This window comes from Cavia porcellus, unplaced genomic scaffold (assembly GCF_034190915.1).
Source record: "Cavia porcellus strain 051 isolate PalLab524CR breed Dunkin Hartley unplaced genomic scaffold, mCavPor4.1 scaffold_7, whole genome shotgun sequence".
Lineage (NCBI taxonomy): Eukaryota > Metazoa > Chordata > Mammalia > Rodentia > Caviidae > Cavia > Cavia porcellus.
The window spans coordinates 71,983,324-72,010,676 of NW_026947490.1; the positions used below are offsets into that span (position 1 = coordinate 71,983,324).

At 41.0% G+C, this 27,353-nt stretch overlaps 1 protein-coding gene across 1 annotated transcript in view; it reads right to left on the reverse strand.

The window, feature by feature from the left end:
- The window catches only part of Mlip (muscular LMNA interacting protein), a 126,236-nt gene that overhangs the window by 90,446 nt on the left and 8,437 nt on the right, over positions 1-27,353 (reverse strand). The window contains 1 exon segment of the mRNA XM_063253822.1: positions 25,148-25,537. Coding sequence (XP_063109892.1) covers positions 25,148-25,537 — 390 coding nt within the window.

Consider the following 27,353-nt stretch of genomic DNA (forward strand, 5'->3'; position numbering starts at 1 on the left):
ACTGCGGAAAAACACAATTAGAAACCATGGGAAACTGGAAGAAGAGGAGGGACATACATCCTGACACAAAAAGTCAACTTGAAAGAAGAGGTCTGTACAAACAAAACACACACAGGAATTTAGAGAGGCGAAACAGGAGGGTTAAAGCCCCCGCCCCACTCAGGAACTGCCTTTGGGAGAACCCAGACAGCTGCAGGGTACCAGCAGCACACAGAGTCAAGCCACACAAGGGAGACTCCTGTGGCTCTCATTAGGCATCTGGTATCAGCCCCTGAGCACACCTGAGTCACCACTGGGAGCCTTTATCCCAAGCAAACTGTGTCATTCGTCCGGCACACAGTGTAAGCACTGGCCTGGTCTCAGCCTGGACGCAGCACCCTAGGCTCCCTTGAGCCCATACCGAGCTCTCCCTGCACTGCTCCGATCCCAGACTCAACAGTCCCTGGATAACCTGGATTTATACCGGGAGACCCCACCCTGCAGTGACTGGTGACCGAGCAACTGAAGTGCACGTCGGAGGACACAGCTGCACAGAGCCCAGCTGCAGGAAGGCCACAGTAGGGATGGGCGGGGGCTTGAACTGTGACACAGAACAGTCCACTGCCAGGTTCCCAGAGTGGATGAGGGAAGGACAGAAGACTGCTGACAGCTGGACAGCAGGCCCGGTGGAGTCCAGCTAAGAGGCAGGAGCTGGGTGATCACAGAGTGGGCTCCTGAAGCCGAAAGTCAGCTTTAGCCTGAACCCCACTGGACTGCAGGCTCACAGCAGACCTCTGTGCCCAGCGCTGCTCAGGGGCAGCTGCCACTCAGACTTCAGCACGAACAAGCACGTGCCCTGCCCAGGGCTCTGCTCCTCACCGCAGGCCTGAGGAAGGGGCCATGTGTCTGAAGCAATCGAAAATCTTCCTCTACTATTCCTTGAGTGTACTAATTTTTCATTTTTATTTTTATTGTACCTTTAAAATTCTCTTACTTGTCTTTTTTCCTCCTCCCAATATAGTCCTAAGAGAGGAGAATTCCCCCTGTTCATTTATATCCTCTCCTCCTCTTACCCACATCTCATCCTCTAGCCACTTTTCCCCATGGTTTACTTATTCTCAAGTTTACTTTTCTCTTCTCTCTGCTTATCAATTGTTTCTTGTAAGCTTTTGTTCTAATATTTGTATCACAGACTCTCTCCATTTCCCTGTATCACCACCAATTTTGTACAGCTTCCCTGTTATCCCTTTCTCAATATATAAAACATCTCCTGCAATTGACAGGACCATTTTCCCTCTTCCTATTTCTTTCTTCTCATACCACACAGCAGAAGACTTAAATTTTTTGCCCGTTTTTTCTGTTTCTCGTCTCCTCCCCACTCTGGCATTATTGATCCACCGGCTCTCCGGGCATTAGATAACTGAGGCCATAAAATTACTGTTGAATGATGTTTTTCACCTGTCGGGGAGACACAGCCATTATATTTAGTGTACATTAATGGTGAGTCAAGACCTGAGTTGCTATGATGTTCACACTCTAGCAATGTATTTCTTCTCTAGGCTAAAGACTGGAGACAGGGTGTTGGGGTGTTATTTCTCAACCAGCCCTGATAGGTTCCACTGCAGTGGAGTAGCCTGTTACTGCGAGCAGCTGAGTTGATTTCACAGGAATAAGCCTGACTCAGTGGACAGTGGTGGGCCAGAGGACTTGTCTGCCAAATCCACCTTCACAGCCAGCAAGAGTTCCTAACCCAAGAATTCAGACTGGATCAAACTCTACAACATGCCTGCAACCTGGAAGAGCTCTGAGTCTGAGTTAGCATCAGTACTGTGGTGGGGGACCAGTTTTGGTGGGGTGGGAGCCCTCAGGCTCTCTGGCAAAGAAGTTACTTGAGAATCACATAAGCACTATCTCACTGGAATATCTAATCTGTGTTCCCATCAGACATCCTATTGGTTTAAGTTTGTGCATGTTTCTCAATTTATTTAGTAACATGATTAATTTAGTGGTTTATGTATGACCTTCAATGATCTCACATGCTTATTAGGTTGTTACTCTTGTATATTTGTTTATCCACTGGCTTGGATTTAATAACTGTCTAGGTTCCCCCCATCACTGCAGCTGCTCAAGCACCCAACACAATGCTATGAACATATTTCATTATTCTGTTTCTAAATCCGTCAACTCCTCCTTCCAAGTTGTTAAATTCACAGCTCTTAGTTCCCTCCCCACTGTTCCTGTCCTCTCTAGTGTAACTCTTCGATCCTCCCCATCCTAATCTCTAGCTCCTCTACATCTGACCTATCGTACTGTCTTCCCCATAAACAAGTCCTGATAACCGCGTAGCCTTCCTTAACCACAGAATCCCCTTCTTCTGTATCCCACCATTGCTCCGACAAAATGCCTTCTGAAAACCCTTCAACTCAACTCAGAGTGCTCCAGTAAAAACAGAACCCACACCATCTTTTCTTCTCAGCTACCATTAGTCCTCCCTTCAAATCGCTTCTTTAGTGCCCACCACTCCTGATCCAACCACCTCACGGTCTCCCCACTCCGCCCCACCTCCTACAAGGCAGCTGCAAACTGCCATAGTGCACCTAGAGAACAGACAAATGGGGAAAGAATACCGCAAGGGCTGCCATACAGAAGTATTCTAACACTGAACCTGCAGAAGCATTTCTTCCAGCAAGACATAGAGACACAAAAATCTATAAAAAGTTGTTAGAAGTGATGAAGAAAACAGATGAGTTTAAAGAGAAAATGAAATAAAAGGTCACAGCAGCTACATTCAATATGCCTACGGTGAAATTCAGGGAAACTGGTACAGAATTGAATGAGCTAACCAAAATCATTCAAAATTTGAGTAACTGTTTCAACAAGGCTTTAGAATGCTCAAGAAATGTTAGACAAAAACTTGAAATAAGAACTGTATAAAATTCATACACTGCAGAAATAACCAGTGTGAAGACAAAGTGTGTGAAATTGAGGACAAAATAGTAAATTATGATAAAGAGCCAAAAAGAAAATAAGAGAATATTATCCAGCAGCTTCTAGATGACAACAAGAAAACTAATCTATGGCTAATTGGAGTTACAGAAATGCTAGAAGACGGCACATATGGATTCACTAAAACGTTTATAGAAATCATGGAAGAAAATTGCCCAAACCCAAGAAAAAAATTTAAAGTACAAATAAGTAACACTTATAGAATGAAAAACAATTATGATGAAAGGAGAAGTTGATCAAGGCATATCATTATTAAATTCCCTGATATTCAGCAAAAACAGAATTGTAAAGGCCCGAGGTATGGGGGCATATATGAAAGTAAACTAATTGAAACCACAGCAGACTTCTCAGCACAATTCTTTAAAGCCAGAAGGGCTTGGAATGATGCATTTCTAGCCCCAAAATCAAATACTTCCAACCCAGTTTAAAGAACCCTGCAAAGCAATCTTTCAAATAGATGGAGAAATAAGTTATTTCCATGAAAAAGGATCAGTTTAGAAGATACATGAGTGCAAAACTAGTTTTAGAAAAATATTCAAGAATATTCTTGATGGAAACAATGAACTGTACACACCTATAAACACAGAGGAAATTAGTGAGGTCAAAGGACAGAAAGCAACGAAGCATCAGGGAAAAAAAAACAAAGGATTCTCCTTTGTTTAGGCAACAACAATAAATAACCATTATATCTCAGGAATGTCTCCAATGTTAATGACTCAACTCTCCATCAAAAGACACAGACTGACAGATTGGATCAAAAAACAGAATCTAACAATCTGTTGCAGTCAAAAAAACTCACCTAACCCTGAAAGACATTATAGAGTAAAAATTAAAGGACGGAAAGCAACATGTCACACTCCAGAAGCCAAGAAACATACAGGGATAGCAAATCTACTATCAGACATGGTAAACTTCAAGTAAAAACTGATTAGAATAATATCAAACCATATAATGGGGAATCATGATTATCACATGCTTTTATAAATTTGTATCTTTTCTTACACTAGGGAAACTATTCGGTATTCATACATGTGAGTTTGGTTTATTTCACTTATGAGTATGGTGTCAAGCTGTACCGACTTATAAATATTTCAATGTGATCCTTCTTTATAGCTGAGTAGTACTCCATTGTATAAAAATACCACAACTTTTTACCCATTCCTCAGTTGATGGACACTTAAATTGTTTCTAAGATCTGGCTATTACAAATTGTGTTGCTATAAACATGGGTGCACATATATCACTGTGGTACGATGTTTTCAATTCTTCTGGGAATATGCCTAGAAGTGGAATAGCTGGAACAAATGGGACTTCCAATCCCAGCTTTTTTGAGAAATTTCCAGACTACCTCCACAATGGTTGCACCAGTCTACACTCCCACCAACAGTGTAGGAGAGTTCCTTTTTCCCTACAGCCTCTCTAGCATTTGTTGTTGGTGGTTTTCTTGATCTTGGCCATTCTTTCAGGAGTGAGGTGGAATCTCAGTGTGGTTTTAATTTACATTTCTCTAATGAGTAATGATGACATTCAGGGGTAGGTACATTTCTCTAATGAGTAATGAACAGTTTTTCAAGTATTTATTTGCCATTTGTATTTCTTCATCTGAGAAGTGTGTATTCATCTCAGATGCCCAATTTTGGATTGGATCTTTGAACATTGGGGGTCTGATTTTTTTTAAATTCTTTATATGTTTTAGACAGAAGTCCTTTGTCTGAGGGACAGTTCACTAAGATTTTTTCCCAGTTTGTAGGTTTTCTTTTCACTATGCTGGAGATTTCTTTTGATGTATAGAAACTTTTTAATAAGAGGTAATCCCAGTTATTGATTCTAGGAAGTATTTCCCGTGCAGTTTGAGTCCTATTCATGAATTCTCTACCTACCCCTATGTCTCAAGATTTTTACTCAATTTGTCTTCCAACAGATTTAGTGTTTCTGTTTTAATATTCAGATCTTTGATCCATTTATTTTAATTTAGTACATGGTGATAGGCATGGGTCTAATTTTAGTTGTCGGCATATGGAGAGCCAGTTTTTCCAACACCATTTATTAAAGATACTGTCATTCTTCCAGTGAACATGTTTGTCCCTTTATCAAAGATATAGTGGTTGAGTGTGTTTGTAGTTGTGGTTGTATCTTCTAATCTATTCCATTGATCTTCAGATCTGTTTTTATTCCAGTACCATGTTGATTTTACTATGGTTGCTTTGTAGTATAACTTCAAGTCAGGGATTGTGATGCCTCCTGCTTTGCCTTTGCTGCTTAGAACTGTCTTTGCTATTCTGGGTCTCTTCTCATTCCAGATGAATTTTAGGAGTGATTTCTCAAGATCTATGAGGTATGTTGATGGTATTTTTATTGGGATTGCATTGAATCTGTATAACAGTTTTGGGAGAATGGCCATTTTCACAATATTTATTCTTCCTATCCATGAGCATGGGATGTCTTTCCATTTTCTGAGATTGTCTTCAATTTCTTTTTTCAGAGTATTGTAATTTTCCCTGTATAGGTCTTTCACTTCTTTCATTAGAGTAATTCCTAAATATTTCAATTTTGGGGTTGCTATTGTGAAGGATATGGCTTCTCTTATTTTTCTGTCAGTGATTTTGTTGTTAGTGTATAGGAATGCTATTGATTTTTGAGTATTGATTTTGTATCCAGCTATATTACTGAATTTATTTATTATATCTAAGAGTCTTTCAATGGAGTTTTGGGGGTCTTCTATGTAGAGTATCATGTCATCTGCAAACAATGATAATTTAACTTCTTATCTTATCTTTACCCCTTTTATTTCTCTCTCTTGTCTTATTGCTCTGGCTAGTTATTTCCAGTACTATATTGAATAGGAGTGGTGATAAGGGACAAAGACAATCACTACATACTAGTTAAGGTATAATCCAAGAAGAAATAACATTAATAGATATATAAGCACCAAATACTGGAGCACCTGCATTTATAAAACAAAACCTGCTAAAATTAAAAGATCAAATGAACATTATCATACTAGGGGATTTTAACACTTCACTTTCTCAAAGAGACAGATTAACTAAACAAAAAACTAATAAAGAAATTTCAGAATTGAATCAGATCTTTGAACAGACTTATGTTCTAGATTTAACAGGTATACACAGAGTATTCTACCCCCCAACAACAGAGTATACATTCTTGTCAGCACATAACACTTTTTCCAAACTGGACTGCATCCTAGTCCACCAACCTTGCATAAGTAAAAAAGAACTGAAATCATGCCATGCATGCTATCAGACCACTGTAAAATGAAAATGGAATCCATGGCAGAAGAAATTTTTGAAAAGGCAAAAGCTCCCAGAAAATTAACAAAATATTCCTAAACAAGCAGTAAGTCACAGAAGAAATCAAAGAAAAAATTTTTAATTTTCTGGAAATTAATGACAATGACTACCACTAATGACAATGACTAGAACACTACAAAAGCAGCTCTAAGCTGAAAATTCATCACAACTAATGCACATATTAGGAAAACAGAGAAAGATCAAATAAATAACGTTAGGGGAAATCCTAAGACACTTGATCTAAGAGTGGAATAAAATTGAGACTAAAAGCAGAAACTGTAAAAAAAAAATCAACAAATTGAAGAGCTGGCTCTTTGAAAGAATAAATAAAACATATAAGCCTTTAGCCAAACTCACCAGGAGAAAGAGAGAAAAGACATACATCAAGGCAACTAGAAATAAAAACATGAAATCATAATGGATGCTGTTGGAATCCACAAGATAGTAATTAGTTCAAAATTATATTTCAACAAATTGGCAAATTTTGAAGAAATGGGTAGCTTCCTAAACACAACTAACCAAAGAAGACATAAATATGCTTAACAACCTGATACAAGCAATGAGAGTGATTCAGTAATAAAGAATCTATCAACTAAGAAAAGCCCAAGGCCTGATGGATTCACTGCTGAATTCTACAAACCTTTAGGACACATTATTATCAATACTTATCAAGCTTTGCAAAGAAATTGAAAGCACTGGAGAGCTCCCAAATTCATTTATGGAAGTCAATATCACCCTGATCTTCAAACTGGATAAAGATCCAACTGAAAAGAGAACTACAAACCAATCTCATTAATGAACATACGTGCAAAAATTCTCAACAAGACTTTAGCAAATACAATGTAGCACATTATCAAAAAGATCAGGCATCAGAATCCAGTAGGTTTCATCCCAGAGATGCAAGGGTGGGTCAACACACATAAGTCAATAAAGGTAACGCATCATTTAAACAGAAGCAAGATCAAAGACGACATCATCATATCAACAGACTAGAAAAGGCCTTCAACAAAATCCAACACACCTTTATGATAAAAACCCTGAAGAAAACAGGTATAGAAGGGCCATGCCTGAATGAGATTCAGATTATCTATGACAAACCAATAGCCAACATTATAATAAACAGGGAAAAACTAAAAACACCCTAATTTTAGGAACAAGATAAGCATGTCCACTATCACCTCCTCTATTCAACATAGTACGTGAAACTCTAGCCAGAACAATTAGACATGAGAAAAATATAAAAGAGATACATACACAAAAAGGAAGAACTCAAATTAGCAGTATTTGCTAATGACCTGATACTCTATGGAGGAGTCCCAAAGAATGCCACCAAAACCTGTTAGAAGAAATAAACAACTTCATCAAAGTATCACCAGATGAGACCAACACACAAAACTCATTAGCACTTGCTTACACCAAAAAAGAGTTGGATGAGAAGGATATTATGAAAGCAGAACCATTCACCGTAACTTCAAGAAAAATGAAACGTCTAGGAATGAATCTAACGAAGGAAATGAAAGACCTCTACAAAGAAAACCACATGAAGGAGATTGAAGAGAACATCAGAAGATGAAAAGATTTCCCTATTCCTGGATAGGCAGAGTCAATACTGTCAAAATGGCCATACTGTCCAAAAGCATCATACAGATTCAGTGCAGTCCCAATCAAAATACCAATGGCACACTTTGCAGAGCAAGAGGAAACAGTCCTAAAATTTGTATGGAGCCAGAAGAGATTCAGAATCGCTAAAACAATTCTGGGCAATGAGAGCAAAGCAGGCAGAGCAGTTCTTGATTTCAAGCTATGCTACAAAGCAATAGTGATTAAAAAACAAAACAAAACAAAACAAAAAAAAAAAAAACCAGCATGCTACTGGAACGAAAACAGACCCAAGGATCAACGGAACAGAACTGAGGGCACCCCAACCTTGCCAGACACACTCAACCATCTGATCTTTTACAAAGTGACCAAAAGCATGTGTTGGAGAGAAGATGACCTAGTCAACAAGTGGTGTTGGGAAAACTGTTTATCTGTTTGCAGAAAAATGAAAATGGACCCGCATCGCTCCCCATACACTAAGTTAAAGTCAAAGTGGATCAAAGATCTGAACATTAAAACAGACACAGTAAACCTTCTGGAAGATAAAATACGTAAAACGCTTGAAGCCCCGGGTCTAGGAGAGGATTTTCTAAACAGAACCTCAGTCACACAAGAAACAGCAGTATGAATCAAAGAACAGGATGATAACAGAGTAAAGAGCTTCTGTACAGCAAAAGACACAATCAGTAGAGTGAAGACATAACCTACAGAATGACCAAAATACTTTTCCAGCTACTCCTCAGAGAGAAGACTATTCCTAGAACATTCAAAGAACTCAAAAAATAAAACAACCTTAAATGAAAGACTCAGTTATAAAATGGGCAAGAGAAATGAACAGATACATCACAGAAGAAGAAATACAAATGTCACAGATACATGAAAAAATGTTCAAAATCTCTGGCCATCTTACCCCAGAAAGGATGGCAATCATTAGGGAAAAAAAAAAAAAAAAACCAAAGGCTGATGAGGCTGGAATGCAAAAGGAACCCTTCTTCATTATTGGCGGAATGTAAATTACTAAAATTAGTATGGAAATCAGTATGAAGACTTTGCAAAGAACTGAAATTAGAAATTCTGTATGACCTAGCTATCCTCCTACTAGGTATCATCCCCAAAGAGCTTAAATAATTATGCTACAGTGATGCACACTTACCCAATCTTATAGCAACATGATCTATAACAGCTAAATCCTAGAAACAGCCTGTGTACCCATCAATAGATGACTGGATAAACAAACTGTGGGTCTATATATAATGGAATACTACTACTTCGCTATAAAGAATGGCAAATTTGAGACATTTATAAGAAAATAGATGCACCTGGAAAATACAATGCAGAGTGAAAAAAAACAGACATGCGAGTATAAAAACCATATAGTATACCTCATTGGAGCGAAGCTAACTACAAACAAAGAAAATGATATAGGATGGAAAGGGACAAAAGGATGGGTCTCTTGCAAAAGGGAAGTGACCCAAGGGAACTAGGATGAGAGGTGAGAAAGAGGGGAAGCAGAAATAAGGAAGTATAAAGATGTGCCGTGTACATGAGCCTCATAATCTCAGTTAATGTAAACACTGTGCAGAATAACATGAGCTAAGTAAGACAAACAATACCAACCAGTATGAAAAAGAGGCTAAGGAAATGGGGAGGGGCAGGAAAGGGGAAGCAAAAAAGAAACAACCACTCCCACATGAATATAAACTTCATGAACTGCAAACATGTACTAATAAAAACATAAGAAAATAACAGTTTTGAACATCAACTTGCCAGGGCCAATCTGATTAACAGATGATATTAGCTGCTGCCATATACATGCTGTGAAGATGAATACAGCAGGAATATATCCTGCCCCTCCAGAAAGTTATTTCCCCCACTACCCTAACCACCATGGCTGAAATGCCACCCACCCCAGGATCCAGTGATAAAGACTCATGAAGTCTCCCGGAAGTCTCCTGAGGAACTACATGAGACGCCTTAAGTGTAGGATATTTAGTCTATTCACACTTGCAAGGAAGTGGAAGAATCTCCGATCATAGAAGCAACAGATCCATGACATTGGGGAAAGCCTCCCTTCCACCAAGGTCACCTGCTTCTGGAAGACTTAGGAGCAGAGACGACCCTAACATCACACTTAGGCTTTCCAGTGACCACCCACACTCCTTGAGTCAGACTCCCGTGATTCTGCCCTTGAGATGAAAGTTCAGTCCAGATCCAACCACAGGAGATCGCACGTCCCTAACTTGAGGAATGCTGGCAGAGCTCTATCCACTGATCCTGATAACAGCAGAGGCAGGGCAGGAGATAGAACTGTCAGTAACTACTGCCAACCAGGGCCTGGGGCAGCACAGAAGCAGCTGAGATATCTCCTTCCTCAGGACCCCTTTCTGCCTCTGATTTACCTTTCTTGTGTTTCTGGCATTCTAAAAATACAACATTTCTTTCAATGTATTAGAATAGTTTATCATCCCTATCCAATTGTTAGGTCATTTAGAGGAGAGCTTTTATATTATTTCTCTTTTTATTTTCAACACCTAATAATGAACACAGCAGTGAGCAAATATGTGTTGATTTGAATTCAAGTACTTAATTAAAGGTTACAGCAAAATTCAGAGGACATTAAAAAAAACTTTAATTCTTCATCTTTTGTTCTAGTCCTACACAAACCTGACAAATTAGATTTTCCCTCTCCAAATGTGCTTTGAAGGCATTTCTAACATTTCTGAAATCATCTTCCTTCATAAGGTGAACTATCAGCGTCTAGACCATGGATATCCATGCAAATCCCTTCTTTGAGTTAAATTAAAATGCAAATACTCCCCCAGAATAAAAGAGAAATATTTGCCAATCTTTGAAACCTGACTGAGAGGCATCCCTTGACCAGTTCACAGAGGCTAACTAGAGACCAAGAGAATGGGCCACAGGACGGGTGAGCCCCAAGATGATACCCACAGCTAAAGTGAGATGCCTGTAAAACCAGGAGTCCCCAGAGAGCAAGCAACAGCTTCTGAAGCGGGAGGAATAAAAGACAGGGAGATAAACAGAAAAGGGAAACCAGAAGGCACAGAAGCCTGGCAGCTCGTTGTCACTGCTGATTATCATCTGATGCTACTCCACCTACAAATACAGAATTGTCATCCTCACCTTCACTGCTGTAACTGAAGCAGAGCCACCGTATAGTCCACCTAGGGGACTGCAGAGCCTTCTCAGGCCCCTGCTTCCCCTCAGCCTCCTTGGGCTACTCCTAACACAGCAGACAGGACAATGTCCCTTAGCTCTCAGAAGCCCTTTGCTGGCTTCTTGATTTCCTCAAAGCAAAAAGCAACGACTAAAGAATGGTGTTCAGGACCCCACATGATGGGCCCCCCAGTTATGTCTGTCACTCGTGCCATTACCCCCAGCCTGGCTTCAAATCTATTTTTTGCACCTACTAAGCCCACCAGGGCCTCCGGGCCATTCCTTCACTGTACTCTCTGAGGAGCGCTACCTGCCATCTACCACCCCAACAGCAAGACCGACACCCAGGAACTGTACCAACACCCCTTTGCTACTGTCTCTACTCCACCACACTTTTCTCTCCACCACACTCCACCCTGAACACACAAGATAACCGACTCACTGTGCAGAAGGCTTCTTGCTGACTGTCTCTTCTAGCATGGAACAGGCACTTTCTTGGTGCAGGCATTTTTGTTTTATTTGTTGCAATATCCTTATAGTTTGGATACTCAATAATATTTATTGAATTAATGGTTTCTCTGAATGAGATTAATTATTTCAGCTCATGGAGACACACTTCATACTGCTTACCTCCCAAATTATATGTGGTTCTGCAAAATGGACAGTCACATTTTAACTACTACTCACAAATTTCCAATATAACATAATTGGAATGTTTGATGCCTTAAAAGAAAGAGACCTTAATAAACAGGAGGCCAGCTATGAAGGGTCATGAAATAGCAAACGCGCCCTGCTGATTACCTGAACAAGCTGTGTGTCTTCAGTATCAGGCCTGTCGCTGGAGACCTCAGAGCTCCATGAGATCAATCTTTAGACTATTTCCAGCTAGATTTTGATACAAGCCACCAATTTTCATATGAAATTCCATGATAACTCACCAAAAGAATGTAAATATTTTTATAAACGAAAGCAAAATACACTGGGAACCCATAATTGACGTTGACGATATCAGTCTTTACCAAGGAGGGTGGATTTATCTCAGCCAATGTAGATGTTGATCAGAGAAACCTGATTAACAGTCAAAATGCTCATCTTGTCAACCATCATGACTGGAAAACAAAATAATATTTTAAAACTGCATCTGAGATTCTGTCAAAGAAAAAACACATCAAATATGCTTTACACCTGGATTCAGTTCAGCACACTCTAGCTATTCTATTCTATTTTAATACAAAGGAAAATAGGACTCAGACTTTGCACTGACACCCTTCAAGCATTTGCACTTTAATTTGATGACCGTCTGTGCTCTAGGATCTCTATCCTTTGGGATCTGGGAGTGAGTGAAGCTGGTCTAAATCTGAAGCTTTTTGACTTAAAAAAGGTCCTGTGCATGGGCTGGCACCACACCGGAAGGAGCGAGGCAAAAAACAGCTCCTGAGAGCCTGGAAGCACTTTGATATCACAAAGCTTTTTCTACTTCCCCTCTCATTCCATGAGATAATCTTACCGATTTAAACAAAGCAGTCAAACGCAAAAAAAAAAAAAAAAAAAAAAAAAAAAAAAAAAAAACTAGGTAAAATTTACCTCTCTTGGCATCAATTTTAATGATTTTCATACTCAAGTTATTACTCCTAAGAATCATTTGTTTAAAAAAATGTAGGTTTTTCTGATTTTAATGTGGGGAGAGAACAGAGCAAAAAGCAAGTGAGAAATAAGATGAAAAGAAGCAGTATGTCTGAGAGTAACTATTTTTACAAAAGTTATAAATTTTATCCATAAAAAACTTGCTTTCCATGCAAAGCAATAGATTCACATGCTTTTGTAGGTATACAGTACTCATTAATATTTTCATACCCTAGCATGCATTTCTATAAGTTGAATTTTCCTAATTTGGAAATAAAGAAAAAATAAGGAAAAGTTTAAGACTGAAAATTCCTCAGTATTTGGAGCGGGAAGAAAGCCAGGGGAAAGTAGATCCTCCACGGGCCTTTAATTTCTCAAATCTCTCCTGGGCTCACCCTCTTCCAACTCTGCATCCAAAACAAGGACCAAAGACAAGAGGAGCAGTGACCACAAAGAGAAACACTGAAGAAGATTCTGGCCTGAAGTCATTTTTCACAAAAATAATGATCAAACTAAGTGTACGGCAGCAACGTTTAAAAACGATTTGTAAATACATTTGGAAAACAGTAATTACAAGATGGCAGTTTTTAAAAACACAACAATGAATTTCATAATCACGCGTGTCCTGAAAAGCTATTAGGGTCATTTTTATCTTAAATATACAGAAAGTTTAAAATTCAGAATTGTGAAAAAATTAAATTTTATCTATCTCATTTGCTTTGGAAGTTTAAAAAAGAAGTATTTTAAAAATAGGAGGATTTAATGTCTAAAACTTTTTTTTAATGACATAGGTTTTACACATACATTGAAACTTCTGGTCATTATTCCTCAATGACCAGACAACCCTAGAGTCAGGCTAAGTTGATAATTAATATTAGCTGCTTCTCTGTGCCAGTAAATCATAGTATTAAAGAACATGACTTCAAGAATTAGCAGACTTAAATAACGTCAGATCTGTATCAGACTTGTGACTCAGATAAATTAATAACTGAACTTGTTTCGTGGCATATATGAAGCAGGGATGATACTATGGTTACAAAAGTAAGCCAGGGTTATCCACATCAATTAAATTTTAACTGTTTTGTATTACTGTGAGTGTAGTTCTTAACTCAAGGAAAGAATGCACTGTCTGGACCTTATTATCATCATCACTGTGCAGTAATAGGGTGAATCTTCCTCTTGTCTCCATATGCAATCTTCTGAGGTTATATTCTATACATTCAGTCGGGTTTTTTTTTCTGAAAAACCAACTCTCTTCCTCTTCATTAAGCTAAATCCTAAACATTTCTGACAAGCCTAGCAAATATAATAACTTCCCTTACCATACTTCTTAATAACATTCCTGTTATATTCAACTCAGTCAGTAATCACCTTTTCATAATCTGGATTATAAAATGTTAACTTTGTCTCATACAACAAACCATGGAAATCAATGGAACCACGGTTTCCACAGATTGCAGTGGTATCCATAGATTGGCACTGTATCCATAGATTGGTGTGTATCCATAGATTGGCACTAGTATTCATAGATTACAGTGGTATCCACAGGTTGGTGTGGTATCCAGATTGGTACTGGTATCCATAGATTCACCAACTACGAATTTAAAACACTCGGAAGGAAAAACTGCATCTGTACTGAACATACATGACTTCTTTCTTGCCATTATTGCCTAAACAATACTAGAAGCCAACTATGTACCCTACTTACATTTTATTATTTATTATAAGTACCCTAAAGATGATTAGCATATGACAGGCCGTGAAAATACCACGCCAATTTCTGTAAGAGTCCTGAGCATCTGTGCGTTGGTACCCACGGAGGTCCTGAAACGGACCGGGAGAGATACTTCAACTTGCGTTCTAGCTGCACTGTATACTTAATCACTCTCTACAGCGTCTCCAAACTGTACAGATGTATTTTCTGTTGAATCAAATTTAATTTTTAATATAAATTATCTTACTTTCCTTTTAAAAAAATCACATACACTCCAAAGAAAGTATAGCAGTAGACATACAGTAGCTGTTTAATACACGCTCCTTCAATTGAATTGTATGTAGTACTGCAAGTATCGATTACATGATCATAAAGCTTGCTTCACTGAATCATCAGAAAAGTGCCAGAATTAAATGCACTCCCTCAATGGTACTGCAAACTTCTAAAATCGCACGATTTCAATGGGCAAAACCGAAAGGCCACACCTCCTTCTAACACAGGCGCATTCGTAATGTTATTTTCTTTATAGAACAAGTGCGAAATTCTGGGTGTAAGGTCTGCACCCTGGGTTACTGGCGACTGGTCTGGAAATGGGCCTCCCTACAGCCGTGTTCCTTCCACAGCTGAAAGGAACAAGGTGACCCAGTTTCCAAGGCTGCCCCACGCACGCTCACAGAAACGCCGTCCTCACATCCGTGTTCGACGAACTGCTTCAGAGTAATTAAAACTTTCTTCTCTTAATTCTGTTTCCTTATGCTCATTGTTCATTCTTTCCATAGATGCTAACTGCCAAAAATGTAATGCTTGTAATAAACCAGATGCTTTTCACATATAGTGGAAATTTCTATTCCCTTTTGCCCTGGATGTACATAGCTAAATCTATACTGATTTAGCTGTTAGTATGGGGAGCAATAAAGAAATCAGCCTGGAAGAAGAGGAGAAAATTAATTATACGTGGATGTGGAGAAGAAAAACAATATTTCCAAACTGCCTTGGCCGTATTATGGTCCTAAGTCCATGGTAATATCGGTTAACATTTTTATATTACCCAATCCTACCTATTATCAGCCTGGGCTATTCTGATGGAAAACAGGGTCCCTTTTATTAAGTGGCCAAAAATATGTCCTACTGCCAAATCTCAACTTGCTACCTCTAATTCTGTCAGTGGGCCTGATGTTATAACTCATGCCAGAAAAAACGGTCTTGGGGTCACAGACCCTTGGGAAGTGGGTAATGTCAGGCAGACTATAGTTTATCTCTACATCCAAGTACACCCAGTTCTGGTGGGCCCTCCTATATCCACAGAGCATAACTCTTTCGATTTTTCCTTGGAAAAAAGGTCTCTTCCGAATTTCAAAATAAGCATGCAACGTGCAACATGCAACAAGTACCTTGGGCTTCTTATTTTCGGGGCCCGCTGCCTCGGACAGTGCACTGGGTGCGATCAGGTCCTGGGTTCTTGTTAGAGAAACAAAGGGCGCTCCCCAGGTGGACTTTGTGCTCTCGGATCTCCCCGCTCTCGCTCTCGCAGGCCACGCGGCTAGGCCCTCGCTCAGCTGGGCCGCAGGGCCGGGCGGGCCGGCCGGAGCTGGCGCAGGCGCGGGCGTGGGGACTGGGGCGGGGGCGGGAACGGGGGCGGGGGCGTCCCTGCGGGGCGGGGCCAGCGGGCCAGGGGCGGTGACCCGGGCCGCGGCCTCTCGGGACCGGCCCAGGAGGTTCGCGAGGGCTGGGGACGGACTGAAGCGGTCCTCCTCGGGGCAGGCCGGGGCGGCGGGCGTCGGGGCGCGGCTGTGCGGGGCGCTGCGCTCCAGCGTGGGCGTGGACGAGGCCAGGGAGGCCAGGGAGAGCGCGGGGCAGGACGCGGGCGACGAGGGCCCCTGGTGGCGCGGCCGCGACTTGAGGACGGCGGTGAGCAGCGCCAGGCGGGACGGCCCGGGCCCCGCCGGACGCGCGCCCGAGGGTCTGCGGCTGCCCGCGGAGGACGAGGAGGCCGAGGGGGAGGTGGCCGGGGCGGGCAGCGCCGCGGGGCTCGGGCAGAGGCTGTGCGTGACGATGCGCACGGGCAGGTAGGCGGCGGCGGCCGGGCTGCCGCGGGGGCTGCGCGGGCTGCGAGCGCGCGGGGCCGGGGACGGGGCCGGGGCCTCCGCCCTGCGCGCGCCGAGCTGCTCCTGCGCTGGGCCGCCGGCCGGGTCCGCGCCCACCAGGACGGGCGGCGCTCGCTGGTTAGTTGGAGACACAAAGGAAAGAGCGGTGGTTACGGGCGGGCAGCTGGCGGGCGGGGGACAGAGGATCGCTGGAGGAGAGAGAACAGACAGGTAAGCCGGCATCGCGAAGGCGCAGCCCCGGGCCCTGCCTCGAGCGCGAGTCGTGCTCCGCCCGTCTTCGGGAGCCATCGCTCTGAATTTGCAGACAGACCTGAATAAACTGCGAAATTTTGTACCCTAGACCTCATTTCGGCCCTGGAATACATGAAGGCATTTGGGAAATAATTCATGGACAATATCTAAAACAGTTACCTTCATTTGGAATTGATTTAAATCCTTGGTTGTATAAATTTGAAACTTTATTTTAGAAAATGAATTAGATGTGCGTCCGTGTTAAGACTGTACATCATAATATAATTTACAATCCTGAAAACATTTGACGCACTCTAAATGCTTAAAAACCTAAAACCTCGGACTGTTAACTCCTACATATGGTGTCCAGCATTCAAAAGTTGGAGCGTCCAGCATCAACCTGGGATGATAAATCGGGAGTGAACGCGAAGTCCAAAATAGAGAGGGATTTTCAGATTATTTTCCCTGATTACTTGTCGAATGGACCTTTAACGGTAATGTGTAAAAAACACTGATCAAATAATCAGGACTCTGCTGAAGGAGCAGGCCCTCGTTCCTACGGAGAGAACCGAGGACTTCCCACGTGTCAACCATGTGAACCGAGGCGTTCCACCAACTCACACCAAGCAAAGGCAAGAGGGTGGGGGGCCTCTGATTTTATAAGAGAAGGTAGCTAAAAACCTTTGCAATGGCCTGTTGTTTGTATCCTTGTGCCACATAAAAATCTCCACTTTAAGGCAAGTACTGAAATTGCAAATGATTCTAAAGCCTTTTAAACAGAAGCTTCTCTTCACAGATCCCAATTTAATTCTGTCAATCTGTAAAGGTAACTTGCGTCTGTAATGACTAATTTGAGGACTATTAAAATATTAGTAAATATGAAGACTAGCATGAAAATATACATAAACATACTAATTAAACTGGGCAAAATCTTGATTTATAAATAGAGTAAAAGTTATTTCTTGATTTTGACTTACAACATGTTAAGTTTCCATCAAACCTAAAGATCTTCATGCCACATAGTTTTAAGTTCCAAAAATACGTAAAACTGATAAATATCTTAGATTTTGAGTGAATTTAAACAGAAATATTTTTTTCTATGTACGATAATGTGCAAATTTGCAACACATAATGTTTTACGACATCAACGATTTTGAATACACTGACATAAACCAGAATATCAGAAAAGCAGTGATAATTGAAAATCAAGCTGAATCCAATCAAATTGAGGAAGAAAGCTTAACAGTTGCCTCGCACTTTTGCCTTAGTAACAACTGTTTAGCCAGTGTTTATAGAAATGATTCACCTGCTTAGGGAATATGTTTCAATCCACATATCGCTAACTGGGAAGCAGAATATTTCTGTAACCACAAGAATGACATTTCATGCAGAGTCATGTATCTTTTGTAGTTGCATTGTATTTGATGTTTAGGAAGTCATTCTCTGAGTTAGTAGTGCATTCAGGGCTTTACTGTTGTTACAGCGTTGTTTTGTTTGGGCTTTGCTTTAACCATAAATAAAAAGCCTTCTGTAATTGTTCCCAAACTGATCTCTGCTTACAGAAGGAAGGGAGCTATTTCAGGACTCCACAGACTGTCCACACTTGCTGGCCTTGCCTGCATAGCTGTTTGGTGAGGAACTTCAGTCAATAATACCAATAGCCACAAAAATTCCAACACCTTCTCAGGCATGTTGCTGCTCAATGACTCCAAGACGTGACAAAATAATTGATCAAATCATTAATTACCATAAGTCCATAATTTTGAAGGTCTTATTCAGAGAATAAAGCTAGTTCCCTCCAATTCAAGTCAGTGACTTTAATTACCAGCCATTTTTCTGCATGTAACTCAGAATTTTATCATTTTTAAAATGAAATTATTGAGGAAATTTAACTGCCATTATGTTCTAGGGGACTTTGTCTACTCAAAGCTGCCAAAAGAAAAAGTGGACCCCAGTAGGAGCCTCATGGGCTGTTCAGGGCACCAGGGTAGAAGGGTCGTCACAGTCACCTGAGGAAACCAGTGTTTTCTATGTTAGCTTCGATTCCTACTTCCCTTATTCCGAGGGAAAATGGTGACCTTTCACTTCTTAAACGGCATATATTCTCTCTGTGTTCTTGGAGGTTTCCTTTCCCAGGTTACCCTCAAGACTCATGTAGTCTTCTCCCATAAATACCTAGCAGCAATGGCAGTGGTATGGCAGACAGTAAAAATGCCCACCCTACGTTACTGTTTCCCAAGTAGACGCAGAGCCCTTTCTTTGCTTTGACCCTTAGTACTTGCTCACTGAGGCCGGCTGGCTGCGGAACACTGCTAATATGTAATCGGCTCGTCTGTGGGAAACTGAGAGTCACAGACAGCAGCCGTCACCGACCCCGAGAGAGCCACAGGAAAGGTCAGCTAAGCCCAGCTCCTCCCCATAGGACCACTCAACTCAAAGTAGGACACGGCTCAAATTACTGACCAGCGGATTTTTGACCTCATGGTTGTGTTTAGAAACACTGATGTTTGGCTGGGTTTGTTAAGCAGCAAAAGTTAATCAATAAAAATGTGTACACGCACAACAAAATCTTCTATGATTCTGCATGTCCCACAGTTACAGACCCAAACTATTCTCAGTTAATAGCCACAGTACAATCAACTATTGGTTTCCTTCATTCTTGAGGCCAGTATACACTAAAATAAACCTCCGAAGAGGCACAGACTTGTATAAATGCATTCTTGTGAGTGTGGGCGGAAACTGTGACTTGATTAGAAGTAACAGAACCTGACAACAGGAGATTTTCACATGCAATTAAGCTCCTTAATCAGGTAACTTTAATTAAAGTTACCCTATGTGGGTATGGCCCAATCAAGTGAGCTCTTTGCTGCTCACTCTGAGAAGCAAGCTGCCATGAACTCTAGCTCAAGGAAATGAATTCTGCTGACAATGTGAGGGCCTTCGGAAGGGAAACCAGCCTCCAGAGAGGAAGGAACCTGCCCATACCTGGAGACCTGGACTTCAGCCTGCCTGACACTGATTTACCAAAACCAAGAGTAAATAACTGGTAATTTTTCACAAGACCCTAAATTTGTAGTGATGTTATATAACAAGGAACAACATTCGACTGACTGGACAGTTTTCTTCGGTCTTCCACAGAAACTGTGTCTACAATTATGTTGTAAAAAAAAAAGTACTTAAATCCCTTGTCTTTTCTGATTTCTTTCTAGAATTACTTTTTGCATCTCTCCTTTATTTTAAACAATGTTTTATCTGTAATGTCTACTTCATTACTCTCTCCCAGCTTAGTTCCTACTTTTTTGATGACTCCTTTTCCTTTTCTCCAGCCACTCTCTTCTTCTCTGGTGATGCTTTCTTGCCAGTCCCCACCTTTTGGAATGTGCAGACTGCTGCTGTTCCTTGCTCAGACCCCAGCTCAGACTGCCCTGTGGTCATCCCTCTCCTGCCATGGACACTGGCAGCAGGAGTAGATGGACGGTGGGGAGTACACCGCCTTGGACAATCAATTTAGTCTACCTCCCAAGCAGGGAAAACCTCAAGTCCTAGCATCATCAAGTCAAGAGAGCCTCATCTTCAAGAGCTACCCCATCTCTCCTCTGGAATTACCATTGCAACACATGAACTACCATTTATGCACTTATCACACAAATGCCCCTTTCGCTCTTGGTGAATGGTACATATTAGGCTGCTCAGAAGAACACCAATCCATTACTCAAGGGTCACAGGATCCTGCCAGCATTGTTGCAAAGCCTAGGGCCTCCTAGTGGGCCAGTAAATTTCTCCTAAGCGTGTCCAACCCCATTCATCAGGAGACAAAGATGACAGAAAGAGGCATCCTAAGCAAAAAAGCAGAGTAACAGAAAGATCATGCAAAGGTTGTTCAGATGTATAAAATCTCTTTCTCAGAGATTTTTCCTGATCTGTGAAAAGCTCACAGGTCTCTAACGTTGCCTCCTACTGCCCATGGCTATGTGTGCTCCCTGGGCCCATCTGGAACCTGTCACTCCCCCTTCCCCAGCTGCACGAGATTCGACTCCAGCTCCTCTCCTGTGTCATCAGGCCCTGCTGGCCCTGCTCTGACAGCATCTGCGGACACTTCTGACTGATGATCATGAAAACACAGCTTCACACACCACGTTTCAGGAACTACTGCAGCATTTCTGGACAGTCCCAGCAGTCAGCAGAACGCGGCAAGTGAGTTTATACCATAACTTCCTCCAGGATCTCTAGCTTCTAAGTCACTGAGGCTGAAAGCTGTGTGTGTTTAGTTTTAGTAAGCAAAACAAGAGCAACATCACAGAAGTTCATGCCTTGCCATAGTTCTCTCTCAAAAGCTCACTAGAAGGTTCCTGTAACACTGTATGTTTCATTCCCACAGGAGCCCGAGAAATCTATTCAGTCCTACATCAGTCACTTCACCCACACACAAAGTGTGCATTGGGTCAGACCCTGGGGACAAGGTCTGAATAGATGCACTAATAAAGCTGGGTGAAAGAGACATGTGCAGAGTCTATAATGCCTGATGCTAGGTAAATGGCCTGCGAACAGAAGGAAAGTTTTTCATTCAATGTCCTTACAAGTATTTTCTTCCAATTCCTTTCCCTTAAGTCCGTGAAATTCAAATACAGACTTGTGTCACTTCATGGCAGATTTATAGATTCAGAAATGCACAAGTAGTCAATTTCATGATGCACAAGCATTAGAGAATCTTGTACAAATCAAGACAGCTCCATGCCAGTAAGCATTTTCATCTCAGTGGGACCAGTGCAACATCATGGGCCAAACTTTGTCACAGAGCACATGACTGTATTTAGTAAATATTTGTACTAATGTCCAAATTGTCTAATTTCCTTATTTGGCCCCTATCAGTTCTTCTGATCTTATTTTCCATATCTTCTTCCCAGGTCTTAGATCCAAGCTACAGCTGAACAAATATATAAAGCTGTCCTCCACAGATTCCCAGCATCATACTCTAAGCACATGGCCTGCCCAGCTTCTTAAAGTCATTTGTGGAGCATCTGTCAGGGGCCAGGGGCTGCTCTGGTCACTGGATATACATGACCTCAGTCTTCTCAAAGAAAGTTGGTATCATGGCAAGAAACGCAGAAAGTAAACAGAGGCTGGTGATTTCAGATAACTCGCTGTGAGGAACACAGACAGCAGGTTGCCACTGTTTTCCTGTTTTAGCACCTCCAGTTGCATGACTCCCCTGTCCTCCCTTCCTGTCTGGTTCTCAACTTCACTTCTGTCCCTGTTACTCCACTTAAGTTGTTTCCCCTAAAGTCATCAGATCACCTCCTGATTTTCAGATTTAATGGTTTTGAGCCAGTCCAAGGGAAAAGATATATCAATTGGTTTATATGACCTTGATATTTGCAAAGAACTTTGAATTGAAAGTTCTTTGGATTTTTTTTATTTTTGTCTATCTCCTATCATCTGTGTATCTATCTTGGAAGCAGAGTTTTCACTGCACTTCCCATGGTCCTGCTGCCTCAGCTTCTCTAGTGACTGGAGTCTCAGGCACCCACCACTGCATCTGGTCCCTTAAATAATGAGTACTCATCCTGGGCACTCCAGGAAATTCCCAGAATTTCACATTTTCTGGTTTCCTCTTCATCTTTCTCACTGGGTAGCTCTGTTGTCCTAGGTCCTTTTATTTCTCTGTTTCCTGGCTTGACTCCTATGCCATTTAATTCACACTTTAATGTGATTTAGTCCTTTTAATATAATGTACCTAAACGTGCCACTTCAAGGGTGTATTTGGGACATTTCAATCCATAATATTTGTATTACTGTCTTCAAGAGTACTAATCCTGTAGAGAACAAAGCAGTTAATAAAAATGAATTTAACATAAGCTTTACTTTTAACACTTTGCAATCCAGTAGGGGAAATAAGGCATGTAATCTAAGTAAAGATAGTAATGCTGCAATGAGATAATATAAAATCAAATAATATAAAGCTATCAGAAGTGTATTGAGGGAGTGTTTCTTTTCACTGAGGCAACCAAAGCCAGCTTCATGAAGAAGTGAAAATAGCTCGGCAAGAACTTCAGAGATGAGCAGCTGAAAACCTCTTCTTTCCACACACCTTCTAGAACCCCACTTAGTGCCGAGTCAGCCCACAGTGCTGGGGACAGAAAGGAACAAGAGACCGTCATCAGTCTCAAGCTGTTTTCAATCTGTTTAGAAACAAAAACCATGAAGCTGAGTGAAACAGCAAAGTGAACTGGAATTGCAGTGGAGATGTTTTAAAGCTCCAAAGGAATAAAGATAAAAAGATGGAAGAGGAGTGTGCCTGCTCTTTAAAAAGGACATTCTGTTTTGAGGGCCGAGCCGAGCTGGCGTGGAGTCAGCAGCTGGAAGAGAAATGAGTCTGGCTCCAGGGAGGAAGGGCGCTCCTCACAGATGCTGAGGGTTCTGGATGGGAATGCACCACGCGTGCACCGCAGAGGTCGCTCAGGAGAGCTGAAGCCAGGCACCCAGGATGTGGCAAGGACGTCCAGGCTGGATGTGGAAAGGACGAGGCCAGAGGAGCTGAAGACCCTGTTAAGCAGCCTCCTGCTGTCTAACACACAGTGTAGACAAGTCAGCCCACACTCATCTTTTACCGGGGAGACCACAAAGTCACTTAATTGGCTGTGCTTCTGACTAAAAATTGCTATTGTTAGCATCCAGTGGCTCAGTCATGCTGTGTTGTTGACTTTTTACATTAAATCCCCACTACCACCACATTAAACTTCCCAGGGCAGCTTCTCTGATGCGCTGCTTGTTTCTCCAGGGTACAGGCTCACAGGGAACAGCTACATCTTATTTTATTTCATGATGACAAACCATTCATCTCTCAGATGGGTTATTATGGGAAATAGAAACAGGAACAATGACAGTTCTCAAACACTTCAGCATTCCTCTCTTACTGGTAATCATAATTTTCAGGCATTACTAGTGAATGACATTGAGCTTTGCCTTTTTCTTATTACAAACTGAGATAACATGAACTATAACCTCCCCCTAAATGTGCATTTTGGAAGATGTGTTCCAAAACATATAGTCAGGCTCTAGTCAATTTCTCAGTATTTGACCACACAAAAATAAAATAAATGGCCAGCCTAAGGAAAAAAATAGATCAATTGGGTAAAAGAGTAATGAAAAATTTCAACATTATTTTGTTACAAATATTTTTCATTATATTTGGTAACATACAAATGTCATTTTTCTCAAAGCTATTACATACAACTACTCTCCTCTGACAATGGAAATCTCCACGTGTCTGACTGGGTTATGTCATGATCTTTCCTGAGGCAAGGTGGAAATGTTTCAGCCTATTACAGTTTCTCAAGAAAGTCTTTAATTGTATTATTGTATCTTACTTAATGCCAAGCTAAGATTAATTTCAGACCTAGATGGAGGGTAACAGAGTGAGAGTCTTTTATCACCAAAGGCAACATATGATGCTGCATATTTCTGAAGATACTAAAAATATAGCATCAGGAAGTCAGTGAAAGCTTTAGAAATAAGTGTAGGGCAAACACCAAAAATAAAATGCCTATTTCATAAATCCTACTAACACAGTGAAACCAATTAACCAATAAACACATCCTTAATATTTCTTTGGGATGTTCATTAAAGTTTGGACTGGAGACCCTAAACAGACCTAACAGAACCAGTGCTGGCTCTGTGGCCCAGAAGAACCGCACATCCACTGCGTCCTCTCTAGCCCAATCTGCACTCACTCGAGCCACACCCTGCCAAACCTAAACAGGCATGTACAGCTCACATCCTAACAGAAAGCCAGTGGCAAAACTGTCCTACTTTTTTGTCACAATCCTTTCCTATCAACCCCTTTCTCTCTTGCTACCATGAGATGCCAAGGATCTTTTTCTACTGTGCCTTTGTCTCTTCACCTTTTATTCTTGCTGCTAAACTTTGGGGTGGAATGTTCTCAATTCACAGACATCAGTTCCATTCTGGTAACTTCTGGGACCACCATAATACTTTTGCCTACCATGCAATGTGTCTATCTCTCATAGCCTTTGCTGTTTTCTCTCTAGATTGTGCTTGTGTCTGAAAAAGTACTTCTTGATGCACCCAGCTGACCAGCTCTTCCTCCTTCACTAAGGATTCTTCCAACATCAAAATTCTCTAAGAAATATTTGAAAGGAAGGAGTCCTCAACCTCTGTCTAACCATGTTGCGTTTTCTCTTCAGCCTGTTCACAGTATAATCATGTCATCTTTTCTCTTATCAATTTATCATCAGTATTTATAGTTAGGAATTTTAACACATTTCCCTTTGAGGGTTTTCTGTATCTTGAATGGTAAGGTCTTAAATGGTAAGGTGCTTTGAAATGGTAAGGACAAAAGGATGTGAGGACTTCATTGTACTTTCATGGGACAGCAAGACAAAACCTACCTGTCCATGTCTTTGTTGGGAGGCCATCTCCTGAGGAGCTTCAGTACGTGACATGGTCTTGGGTTCGGGCCCCCATACTTTGGGACGCACCACATCAGGGACCAGACTGGAGGAGATAGCTAGGGACTTGGGCCGGGCCAGTGTGTTGCCTGTGCGCCCTGGTGTCTCCTGATCAGCTTTTCTGCTAGTAACTTCTTCTTCCCCTTCAGAGTCCACAATAAACACATATTCAGCCTTGAAGAGATCACCTTGCTGCATTCCTTGAAGATCGTTTGCTTTAAATATTCCTCCTTGTGAATTCTTTTCACAGACCTGTGATAGACCAGTCAGCGTCCCTTGGACTGTCTCTTGATTGTTCCCACTGTTAAAGGTCACGTCAGTGGATTTAGACTGTGGAAGAAAAGAGATAAAATCATTGACACTGGCTTGATGGATGCTTTTTTCTTAGCATACGCTGAAAATTTCAACATGTTTATAAAATATTTTTAAATGATTTCAAAAATCAGGCTGGCCTACAAGAGAGTGGATTGAAGTTGATGATTTTGTTTCCCTAACCCACTTGTTTGTACTCACCCAAGCACAAGCTACTCAGAGCTCAGAGTCATAATGAGAGAGAAAGAAAGAGAATGTGGATAGAGAAAAGACAGAGAGGGACAGAAAGACAGAGAGACAGAAACAGAAACAGACACAGACAGACAGACAGAGAAAGACACCAAAGGAAAGAGAGACAGACAGAGAGAGAGAGGGAGCTTGACTTTCTGTGAAGTCAATCATGAAACAAATGGGGAAATGAGAATAGGAATTGGTCAAGATGTTGTAGATTGGCATAACTGACGCCATCTTGTGCCCTGTATTTGCCCTAGAAGAGTGAAAAATTGCTCAGGGTTCAAGTCCCATGAGAAAAACAGAATGAGCTGTATCCATAGGAGAAAAATTAACCTGCTCAACAAAGAAGCAGGATACAGGTGTTGACCAAAATTAACGTAAGATTCTAGCTAATTGTTTCCAACAGAATGTCTTTTTGTGGTTCTCTGTTTTAAAAGCTCTGCAGCCCTCTAGTTCAGGGCCACTCAATCTGACTCTGAAACAGGGATCTTTGCAGGTGATCACTGAGCTCAGCTAATAAAATTCCAAGATTTGTCAATTTGGCTGCTTAGATTCCTATATTGATTATGAACCCACTTCAGATGATTTAGTCAGTGGTCAAGGAACCTGTATATACTTTAAGAAACCAGGATAAGGGAAGGAAATTCCATTCAAAGATTCTGAAATAACATAAACTCTCTAAAAGTCTGAAAGGGAAAATAAGAACAAAATGCATAGATACTCAGACAAAACCATCTAAACTAATGAGAAAAAGTTTTGCATAGAACATAAACAGATGTGGAGAATTTTAGTACAGCATATCTTTAACTTTTATTTTACTTTTAATTTGTAATTCTCAATTTTTGCATCTAGTTTTCTGTGAATACATAGGCTTATAATACCAGAACTAAAACAGCTTTATCAAGCTACCGAATTTCTTCTTAAAAAAAAGAAAACAGCCACACCCACTGAGATTGTATCTAAAAATCTCATTATTGATTTCCTGTTTTGATAATGGTTTCCATGGTTACTATTTTTTTTTTCTGGAACTTTTCTATGAGACTAAATTTATTTCAAAATAAAAAGCTAAGCCACTAAATAACTATAGTCAGCTAAATTTATTTCAAAACAAAAATCTAAGCTACTAAATAACTATCGTCAGTCTAAGATATGCTGGCATGTGTGTCTTACGTTGTGTGTATGATGGTTGGGTGAAATCAGACCACAGATACAGCCGCCCCATCTGACTCTGTTCAGCCACTATTGCTGACACAGTCAGGATAAAACGTACACCAACTCTGCTTGGGTTTCCATTGTTCATTTGTCTCTGTTCTTTTACTTTGATTTTTTTTTCCACAGCATTTTCACTACCTCACATTTTGTTATATAGTTTACTTTTTTATTCTTGTTTCTGCCTTCCCCATAACAAGAAACCATTTGAGTAGTTTTTAGTCATTATAGTCCAAGTACCAAAAGCATATCATATATGCAAAGTTGTTTTGTGTGTATGTGTGAATCAGGGGCCACTTAACCTAGTTTAATTTGTTTTTGTTTTTTATTTTGGTTTTCTGAGACAGGGCCTCACTGTGTCATTCAGGCTGGCCTTAAACTCACTATGTAG